The following is an 11,537-nucleotide window of genomic DNA, read 5'->3' as shown; positions in this document are numbered from 1 at the left end:
CGCTGACTGCAATGATAGAGCTTGGAATAACCAGGACAATTTTTAATATAACTCCGACTGGATTCGTCTTAAAGAAGAAAGTCATATACACCTAGGATGCTTCGAGGGTGAGTAAAACACAGACTAATTTTAATTTTTGGGTGAACTAACCCTTAAGGCTCTAGCAAGAGGTATCCACTTGCAGAAAGTGTGTGATGCGGCAGGCTGGTGCTCCCCGCACACATTTATTAGATTCTATAGTTTGGATGCTCATGCTACTCCTTTGGATGCTCATGCTACTCCAGGCTCACATCTCCTTGAGTCAACATCCCAGAGTCATGTCTGAGACCGCTTCAATGTTTGTGCATACACAGTACACAACCTTGAGGGGTCCAGACACTTCCAGTGCGGCGACGTTGGTATTCTCATTCCAATAAGCATTATTGAAACGCAGCATCGAGAGCAGTTTATAATAGGGAGCGTCTTGGGTTATTTGACTGTAACCCTGTTCCCTGAAAAAGGGGGAAGGAGATGTTGCGCCTCAATGCCGCACTGTAGGCGTGCCTGAAGTCCCTTCAGGCAAAGGTATAACCTGAAGTTGTGTCCGTTTCTCGTCTATTCATAAACTCTCAGGTGCACGCATTCAATGACGTCACTGACCAAGCTTATTTAAGATAATTATTGTCATGTTTGACACACATGCTTCACGACCAGTCTAACAAAGAATGTTCCCATAAGCGTTATTGCAACGCAGCATTTTGTTTCCACTTTTTCAGGGAACAGGGTTACAGTCAAGTAACCCAAGATGTTCTCTTTCATTATATCCAAGCCATATCTGGCATAACTTGTGTTTTAATGTTTTGCTGCTCTGATGCAAACAACTTATCTCAGTCAGACACATCCATTCACGGTATTATGGATATTGTTTTAGATGTTTTAGGACGTGTAAGGAGTTTAATTCGATGAGGAGAGGAGATGAATGTGTCAGTTAAGATTAGAAAGCTGTGAAACATATTTTGGATGTTGAAACATGTTGTAGTGGCCTAGTTATCTCAAACAGCAAGAGGCTGGAAAAATATCTTACAATCTACAGTCTACACTCTAAAAAATACTGGGTTAAATATAACCCAGCGACTGGGTTGTTTTGACCCAGCGGTTGGGTTAATGCCCAGAAGGTTGGGTTAAACATTTAATCCAACTGTTGGTTGAAAACAACCCAATCGCTGGGTTTGTCCATATTTTACCCAGCGCTAGGTTGTATTTAACCCAGCATTTTTTAGAGTGTTTGAATCAAATATATTTCCTGTCAAATATTTCCTGTAGGTGTCATACAAGTTATGGCTGCCATGATCTACCAATCATTTGCATAAGAAAAAAAGGAGGCAATAAGTTAGCATCAACTCACAGGATTGAAGCATTACTGCATTTAAAACAAACTATCGATTTTACTCTTGTCCTAATAGAGGAGTATGATCACCAGGAGGTTGAAGCCATTACTGGGAAGGTGATGTGTAGCCCATAGAGTAAGCTAATATGTGTCCTTTTCCATTTGTCACTGTTAGTATTAGCCACCTTATACAGAGGGGGAGCCTGGTGTTTTGGAGATGGGAACAAGGGGAATTATCTATTAATCATGAATGCAAGCCAAAGGGCAAAACATGCTGAGGGAAACATGTTTCTGTATGAGCAATCGCCCGAGCAGAGGGACTCAACTGTTCTGCTGAAAGGACACAAGAAATGTCCACACAAAGACACTGTGCACTACACACATACACACCTCAACTCCAATGAGAGCATACTTAAACGAACCAATGCAGCACATCTTACTAAAAGGCAGTGCACACATTATCACAGCAGGGGATCTGCAGTCTGCAGAATATCTGAAAATTAAAGTCTTTGGTATTTCTCAAAAATATGTTCATGGCAATTAATTTGCACAGAAGAACACTACTATGTCAAGAGTTTTATCACTGTGTCACAGATATGTATCTTGCACAGAGCAAACATGACTGATTGGTGTCACCTTATACAGACTGAACATTTAATGTTGTTATCTAATGTGACCTAGACTCACATAGCCAGACATTTGTCTTTTAATATAAATGCTATATGTACTTGCAGTTTATTAAGCCATTGCAATTTATTTTTGGTAAACTCTGTGCGTTGAAGAGAAGTAAAAAATATATACACCGGTGAGCAAATGGTTGGAATCATTTAATTAATTTAATGCTTTTGCTCTTCTGCTTACCAAGGCTGCATTTGTTTGATCAAAAATGCAATTAAAACAGTAATATTGTGAATTATTATTTTGATAAAAAAAACCTTTTCAATTTAAATAATTAAAAAAATTTATTTCTGTAATGCACAGCTGAATTTTTAGTCTTCAGTGTCACATGATCCTTCAGAAATAATTCTTTCAAAAACATTTTAAAATCTGAAATCTGAATTAGTCCAGATTTTTTAGCCGAGTTGAACTTTTGTCTCTTTTTAGCATGACATGTGAATTAGACACACATAGATATACATCTGCATATAAACTCGACAATATCATCAGACATACATTTAGATAGAAATATACTTTTCTCTGTTTGGTTCCCCTCTCTTCTCTCACATTGTTTCTGTCTCTAGTGTCCTATCAAAATAAAGATGAAAATGCCATAATATATATATATATTATTTTTTTTTAAATTCTGGTTGTATTTATATAAATACAAAACAGAAAATTAGCCACTATTGGTGTCACGGTGCGTGGCTCTGTGGTTTTAGTCAAGGGCACACGATGAAGGAGTAGAAGTAAGGAGTCTTTTAATAAACAAACACACTACACCATTAAAGCAACGTTAATACGAGACCAAGATGACATGGAAACTGAGGGTTTTTAAGGAAGGCAAACTAAGGAGCAAACGAGATGATTAATATGACACAGGTGGGAACAAATGAAGGTGATTAACTAATTGAACACAGCAAATGAACCAAATAATGACAGACAGGAACTAAACAGAACATAATCGTGACAGTAGCTCCCCCTCTCGGAAGGCGTGACCTCACTCCACAACAGAAGATAATAGAAAAGAGGCAAGAGGGCGGAGGCTTAGGTGGAGGTCGTGGTGCTGATGAAGGACAGGCACCTGGAGAAATCGGAGGAGACCAACACCATGGTGGAGCCGACGGTGGGAGGAACCAGGGTGGAGCTTTGGCTGAAGGACTGGGCGACACCCAGAAGCCAATCCCCGGAGGCGGAACCAGGGTACGTGGAGGAACCGGCGGAGCAGAGAGGCTGACGGACCAGGGCGACATCGAAGGCCTGGAAGCCCAAGGTGGAGTGGCTGGCTCATGTGACTGAGGCTGAGCCGGGGATTCAGCGGACCAGGGTGATGGAGCGAGCGAGAACGACAGGGAAACCAGAGGAAGGGAGGAGCCCGGTGAAGCCGAAGGGGTGGAGGGTCGAGGCGCAGCAGGAGACCCGGAAGTCCGTGGCAGAAGCTGAGCAATGACCGACCGAGGTTTGTCCGGATGTACGAGGGAGCCCAGAGGAGTCCTAGGGCAGACGAGCCTCGGTGGAGCCGAAGGAATGCAGAGCCGGAGCGGAGTCGGCGGGCTGACAGGCCGAGGTGGAGACATGGGCCTGGAGGGCCGAAGTGAAGCCGGGGACTCGGCGCCATACCGAGCTGGTGGAGGGGAAGCCTGAGGCGATGCTGATGAGCCGCACTGAGCTAGCGGCGGAGGCAGAGCCGAGGAGCTGGACGACACCAGTGGGGCCGACGAATCCTGGGGACTGGCTGAAACCAGCGGAGGAGATGGGACCAGGAAATCTGATAGAGACATCGGAGGAGGAAGATCTCCGGACGGGACCGGAGCCTCTAACAATCCGGACGGGACCGGCGAAGAAGACAAAGGTTTGAGGGTGGGTACTTGGGTGGGAACTGGATCCACAGACCACAGATCTATGAGGTTCATGTCTGCTCCTGGCTTTACAGTGGACTGATCAGCGTGCTTAGTCTCCTCGGCTTTGGTGGACTCCGGCTCTGGTTCCTGGATGAGCCCTGTTGGTGTCTCGGGCTCGCTGACTTTAAGGGAGAGGCCGCCGTTCTGGAGCATCCAGCCCAAATATTCCAGCCACCTTCGGCTTTCTGGTCTGAGGAGGAGATGTAATGCTGGTGAGTCCATTTCTTTTCTTTTTTGAGGTCTCGTATTCTGTCACGGTGCGTGGTTTTAGTCAAGGGCACACGATGAAGGAATAGAAGTAAGGAGTCTTTTAATAAACATAAACACACTACACCATTAAAACAACGTTAATACGAGACCAAGATGACATAGAAACTGAGGGTTTTTAAGGAAGGCAAACTAAGGAGCAAACGAGATTAATATGACACAGGTGGGAACAAATGAAGGTGATTAACTAATTGAACACAGCAAATGAACCAAATAATGGCAGACAGGAACTAAACAGAACATTATCGTGACAATTGGTCTGAGACCCCTGTTTTCATACTTTTTGGCATATCTAGCTGGAGGAACAACACCAGCCTATTTCAAAGGCTTGAACAAACTGATGAATCAGAGAAGAGAAGAATGACAAAATTGGACTCCATGGTTAAAAAAATAAAATAATAATAATAATAATAACTCTTTCTCTCCATGAAGCTTCCTGCTTTTAAAAAAAAAAACTATTTTCATTCTCTTTACAGCACAAAGCATCTGTATCCTCATTCTGAACTCTTGTTTGTAATGTTTTGCACTGTCAATTGCTTAGACAGACGGACAGATGGATGCCAGGTTGTCTACCCGTCTGTAGTGGTGAAATAAAAGTGTCTATTTTTCTTCCCATCCCTCAAGTTGAGTGTAGTGCTGAAAATGTGCTGCTTTTATGATTCTTTTATGATTTAAGACCAAAAAAGTTCAGTGGGAAAATTAAAATAAAAATGAAAATAATATAATAATTTAAAAAATAATATGTATTTAACTGGTGACAAATGGGCCAAAACATATGCAAACATGTACACCAATGTTATTTATATGGCTGAAGCTATTTGCACTTAATTAAAACAAGGGTAGACTAAGAGTAAATTGAAAAAATGAAAATAAATAAATAAATAAATAAAGCATACATACATACACACACACATAAATAAACTGAAAATAAATTGAAAATTAATAATAATAATAATAATAATAATAATAATAATACTTAGCACTAAGTGTACATAGTTTTAGACACTATTTCCAATAAGAGTAAAACACAAAAGTATAGTATTTTATTTGCACTGTGCTTAGTGTAAATAGAGTTTAAAAAAAAACAACAACACCTCTCTGAGATGATACGCAATACGAAACGTCAAAACATGACTTGGTCTCTTCAAAAACTAAATCTACTGTCCTTACTCTCCACACCGCTGTCTGAGTTATTAAACTTGGTTTCTAGGCTATTTTAACTTAATGTAAATAGACACTATTTATTTTTATTAACATTTGAGGGATCAAGTAAAAACAAAAATGTTTTCTCTTTTTGATTGTAAGCAGCTTTCATCCACAGTGCTGGTGAAAGTGCCCATCAGTGACATGAAATTGGATAGTACAAAAGCATGGCTGAAGTAACATTTTTGCTCAGTCAAGTGTGAATCAGTTGACCTGACATATGTTCTTGCAAGACTCCGTGTTCTTTTTTAACAGCTGGAAATCCATTTTTCTGTCAACACACCACAAAAGAGAATAAAACATAGATGATAGACACTTTTACAACATCTAATGCTCGCATAATTCAAATTCACACACTTTAGAGTTTTCATTCAGCTAGCTTAGCATAACTCATCCAATAACACCCCCCACAGCTCATGCATATCTGGAACGTAAAAATAAGGACGCTCCCCATCACTGTAATTCTGCTTGTCATTTGTATTATTGTCATCATTATAGTTCTCCTTTCTTCAAGCCTGATTTGAAATTCCAATGCTTTTTTGTCACTGTTTTCCACTCTTTATCTAAACACGCAGCCATTTCCTCAAGGGGTTGGTATTTATAGACCAAGAAATGTACATGGATTATTTACTGTCATCATATCATCCTAGCTGTCAAGTAGCATCTTTTGCAGACTAAACCTTTCCCATATCTGTGTACTCGTAATTGATTCTGTGTTATATCGCCACCAAAATACAGTGCAGATAACCACGCTGCCGTATACACTGCTCAAAGGCCCCTGAGAGATCGGAAACGCTGTCACATCTTATCGCAACTTTTTGAACAGCGAGGTGAGAGGAGGGAACAGAGTAAAAACAGTGTGCTCTGCTGAAACTAGAAATAGCATTGTGTTACCATGGCAAACATTCAAATGAATCACTCCATAATCAATGAGTGTAAAATGAGGTTTTGTAATGAAATGGATGGAAGCCGTGATATGAGCGAATATAATTTTTGACTTTGCATTCAAAAACTGAAAGTATGTGCGCAACAACAATATGGTATGAATGATTATGTTTTGGAAGAAACGTAATCATTCATAACGTAATCATTCATAACATTCATAACATCCCAACACGTCAATTTGACATTTCAATTTAATTTCAATTCTGTTAGTTATTGTGAATGTTTGCATATGACCTTTTTTGTTTTTGTTTTTGTCACAAATGTTGTGTTATATAGTGCTATATAAATACATAAAGAAAGAAAGAAATGTGTTTCATCATGCAATGTTGGTTTTGTATACCCATTCAAATTGGTCTCAGATTGTTGTTATTATTATTATTATTATTATTGTTGTTGTTGTTGTTGTTCCCTTCAAAATAAAAGTCCAATATCATCATAAGCCAGATTTTTATTTTCATTTATTATTTAAATTATTATTATTATTGTATATGATTATCACTTGTGTAGCATTTAAATAATATTGTTTATAATAAATAAAGATTTTTAAAGTCCCCAGCCACTGCCAGCATTTTGATAATTTTCTCAAAATGTAATGGTCCCAGAATATTTTGTTGTATGAATATCTGAACATGTAATATGTCTAGATAGATAGATAGGTAGATAGATTTGATTTATATGCTGTTTAGTGTGTAATTTAAAACAATCTTTCTGTTATTCAGGTAAAATAATTTAGATTTATGCATTGACAGAGTATGGCACATGACTATCCAAAAATGGAAGCCCTTCCGTGCCCCAGTTCTGCCCCTGTGAGTAAGAAATTAAAAGCAGCTGGAGATGGTCTCTCCTCAGCAGTCACCTACATGACCATGGAGCATCAAATTAGCTTTAAAGTAGGCTGCTTTGCCTCAGTAAATAAGATTAAAATAGTTCAGATGAACACCAATGTTAAGTAAGAAAGGTATTAACAGGTATAGATGCTCAGCATGAAATAACATCCAGGACATTTGTTCAGTGATGCTCAACTTGTTCTCACTCGCAAGGTGTCGAAAACTGAAGCCTGGGCAAACATCATTGTTAAGTACTTCTACGCGTCGTAGCACTAGAAAATCTTTGCCGTCAATACACAGGCAAAGGACATGGGAATTAAAACACGTTGAAAAATTACAGCCTGAAGTATCTTCATGTCTACTTTGATTGTGAAATGCCATAGGCTCCCATGTGTCTTCTGCCCAATTGCATTCAGATGTATCTTTTGAATGAGATGTGACTGCGTAAATGGATCAGGATCATTTTCAATTATTAAAATCTACGTTTTATTCTGTTCTTCATATAAAGATATTGTATGGCTTCAGAAGACTTGGAATGCAACATGAGTTTGTAATACTTTTAAACTTTTATTTTTTTTTTTTGCAATAAATTACTGCAGGCAAATAATTAAATGCATCTAGATCTGACGCACAAGGCAAGTGACTGAAAGCAATGGAGTGCCTAGTTTGTCAATACAGAGATGCCAAGTGTACCTTTAACATCTTAATAATGATGCACAGAACGGGTAGCACTACTTTCTCAAGGCCTGTACTGGTAGATAAATATTAAATAGCGGGTTTGTAATGGTACACAAAACATTACGGTTTATGGTGCTGTTGTAATTTGGGGAAGTGATTTTTTTGATGCAACATATTTTAGCCTGTACTGAATATATACTTAACCTGTACTGAAAATTTTACACCTCAAGTAAATAGTCAACCAAATTCAAATTAAATTTAGCCAGACCTACCTTCCTTCCTTCCTTCCTGACTTCCTGACCGACCTTTTTTAATAAATTTCATAATTCAACCTTTCGGTGAAACATCAGACTTCTCTCTGATGATGCATGCAGTGCTTTTCTTTTAGTGTACATTTACATTACAACAATTGTACTCAAACGGAAATGTTTTTTTTTGTTTGTTTTTCCTTTGCATTCTTGAAAAGTTTCACATACAGATAACAACATGGTCAAAACTATCCCAATTCACACAAATTTGCAAAAACAACTAAAAACAGTAGTATGCATGTTACTTTGTAAATAAATACTTTTCACCTTCACACATATGCATTTTTAACGCCTGAAAGCGTAATATGCATGGACATGAGGTCAGTGTTTTCACAAATGCACATTTTCGTAGTTTACACAGATATGATAATGGCATCATTTTAAAAAACTCGTACTTTGAAATCCATTTACAAAAGTGTATGTTTTTAGGCCCCCAAAATGCTGTTGTTTTATAAATGAACAGTTAAAACACATAACATGTTTTATGTTTTTAGTTGAAAACTGTAAAGTGCAAACACCCTCTTAGTCTGCTTAAACCCTGCCCTCGCAAGCTCGCAATCAGATTCGCATCAACATCTGCGTGCAATACACACATATCAAAATTCAATCAATAAGCTACTTGTGCTTCATCGTGACTTTAAAGCTTACAAAAAATGTAAACTTAGAAACTAGACAACAAAGAACACATAAAACACAAGGGCTTATATACACAGGGGTTATCAAGACTTTTGCCTACTCTTTTATGAGTACTGCGACTTCGGACAGTAGGGAAGTATGCAATTTTGTATGCAGCCAATCTGTGCCCTTCAATATAATGTGCTGTCTGATATATTCTACATACTTGTGCCCTACCTAAAGTGAATTTGAATTAATTTGCAAAATACATTTTAATCCAGCAAAATTTATTGACAGACAAATAATTTCCTAGAATATCATGTAAAAGCTCCTCCCAAGTGCACAGGGGAAGCCCATTAGCCTTTTCCTAAACAGACTGAGCTAACGAGGAAATGAAGTCTTCATTAATTCACTCAGAGTACCTGGCAAATGAAGAAAAGAAAAACAGTTTGAGTCTCCAACTGGCTCAAAGGTTCATTTATAGATACAGAAAGAGGCAAAGAGCACCTAATCAAGAAATCTGATACACCTGGATTCAAGCCAGCTGTTGCAGAGGCTTGTGGGATTTAATCTTTATGCAAATAATTGAGAGAAATAGATTGTGTGACAGCAGAAGTTTGAACCATATGCAGGAGACACAAAGATGCAATTAAGTGCATTGGGTTCATCAATAATGCCACAGGCTACCATGCGCGCCATCAGCCATGTCTTAATGAGTGGCGTGTGGGCAGCAGTCGAGGTGTTACCCCTTGGATGACATTGACACATCAGCCCTCCAGTGCTGCAGGAGGGCCTGCACTTCACAAATGACCCAATACATGGTGCAAACCTTGTCTTTTCCTATCACCTCTACCACATGCTTTATGAGAGTTCTCACTATATATTATGCTACATTAAAGATCAAAGAAGTATCATTCACTGCTATACAGGGGATAGTTCACTCAAATGAAAATAAATAAATAAATAAATAATATATACATATATATATATATAATCCTCATTTACTCACCCTTATATTGTTCCAAACCTGTATGAATGTCTTTCTTTTGATAAACACAAAATAAGATATTATGAAGAATGTTGGTAACAAAAAAGTTGCTGGTAGCCATTGACTTTCATGGTATTTTTCCCCCTACTACTGAAGTCAATGGCTAACTATTTGTTTTATTTTAATTTTTATGTGAACTACAGTTAGGTCCATATATATTTGGAAACTGACATAATTTTAATAAGTTTGGCTCTGTATGCCACCAGAATAGAATTAAAATGAACCAATCAAGATGGAATTGAACTGCAGACTTTAAGCTTTAATTCAAGGGGTTGAATATTTTTTATTATGAAAATATAACATAAAAAGCTTAAGGATTACAACCATTCTATACACAGTCCCCCCATTTTCAGGGGCTCAAATGTAATTGGACAAATAAATATAATCATAAAATGTTCATTTTTAATATTCTGTTGACAATTCTTTGCAGGCAATGACTGCCTTAAGTCTGGAACTCTTGGACATCACCAGAGACTGAGTTTCCTCCTTTGTGATGTTTTGCCAGGCCTTTACTGTAGCTGACTTCAGTTGTTGTTTGTGGGTCTTTCTCTTTAATTTTGTCTTCAGCAAGTGAAATGCATGCTAAATCGTCATTGAGATCAGGAGATTGACTTGGGCATTGCAGAATAATCCACTTTTTTCCTTCAAAACTCCTGGGTTGCTTTTGCTGTATATTTTGGGTCATTGTCCATTTGTACTATGAAGCGCTGTGCAATCAACTTTGCTGCATTTGACTGAATCTGGGCAGACAGTATATCTCTATTCACTTCAGAATTCATCCGGCTGCTTCTGTCTTCTGTCACATCATCACTAAACACCAGTAACCCAATGCTCCCGTGTAGTCTTCTCTTGATTTTAGACTTTGTGACACACCTACCTAATTTTCCTGCTATCTCTCTAATGGATTTGTTTTGATTTTGAAACCTAACAATTGTCTGTTTCACTTGTATGGATAGCTCCTTTGACCGCATGATGTGGGTTCACAGCAACAGCTTCCAAATGCAAATGGCACACTTAGAATCAACTCTAGACCTTTTACCTGGTTAATTGATGTAGAAATAACAAAGGAATAGCTCAAATCTGTCAATGAAATGGCATTTGAGTCAACTATGCAATTACTTATGGTCCCTTGAAAACGGGGGGAGGTACATATTAAAGAGCAGTAATTCCTTAACCTTTCCTCCAACTGTGATGAGAATACCCTCAAATTAAAGCTCAGAGTGTGCATGAATATATTTAGGTCAACAGCTAAAATAATAAAAATTGTGTTTGTGTCCAAATAAATATGGACCTAACTGTAGGGTGACCATACGTGCCATTTTCCCAGGACGCGTCCTGGACAGGATTTGTTTTGGCTTTGTTTTCCTGTTTTCATGCTTGCTGAAGGTAATGATCGAAAAGTAGTTTGACCAATAACATGCAAGCAGTGTACATAATGGACCAATCATGACGTGTGAGAACGTGGGATCTACGGTCAAAGCGATGCAATTAATCGTACATATTAGGTGTGTTCGACTTAAAAGCAGCACGGCTCAGACCGATCAGTGTTTGACATCAAAGTACCTCGAGAGCGTTTCGAAAGCATAACCGTCTGTATGGTACTTTGATGTCATACACCGATCGGTCTGCACACGCAAACAAAGCCAAAACCTAGATATTTTAGGCAATATAGAAATCCTGGCCAGGACGCGTCCTGGGAAAATGGCACATATGGTCACCCTA

The 11,537-nt window shown here is 38.5% G+C and overlaps 1 protein-coding gene across 1 annotated transcript; it reads right to left on the bottom strand.

The window, feature by feature from the left end:
- Positions 1 to 2,743: 2,743 nt before the first annotated feature.
- LOC107731672 (leucine-rich repeat extensin-like protein 5) lies at positions 2,744 to 4,265 on the bottom strand. The gene is made up of 2 exons (XM_016542821.1): positions 3,509 to 4,265; positions 2,744 to 2,929 (listed from the first exon to the last, which is right to left on the bottom strand). The coding sequence occupies exons 1-2, from the start codon at positions 4,144 to 4,146 to the stop codon at positions 2,926 to 2,928; spliced, it is 642 nt and encodes a 213-aa protein (XP_016398307.1). The 5' UTR covers positions 4,147 to 4,265; the 3' UTR covers positions 2,744 to 2,925.
- Positions 4,266 to 11,537: the final 7,272 nt, after the last annotated feature.

This window comes from Sinocyclocheilus rhinocerous, unplaced genomic scaffold (genome assembly GCF_001515625.1).
Source record: "Sinocyclocheilus rhinocerous isolate Xijiao unplaced genomic scaffold, SAMN03320098_v1.1 scaffold8030, whole genome shotgun sequence".
NCBI classification, from domain to species: Eukaryota; Metazoa; Chordata; class Actinopteri; order Cypriniformes; family Cyprinidae; genus Sinocyclocheilus; species Sinocyclocheilus rhinocerous.
Note: the sequence above shows the minus strand (reverse complement) of the source record. Positions and strands in the feature narration are given on the sequence as shown.

Excerpts from the sequence above, each read along its gene's own strand:
- LOC107731672 (XM_016542821.1), bottom strand. The coding sequence starts at position 4,146 with ATGGACTCACCAGCATTACATCTCCTCCTCAGACCAGAAAGCCGAAGG.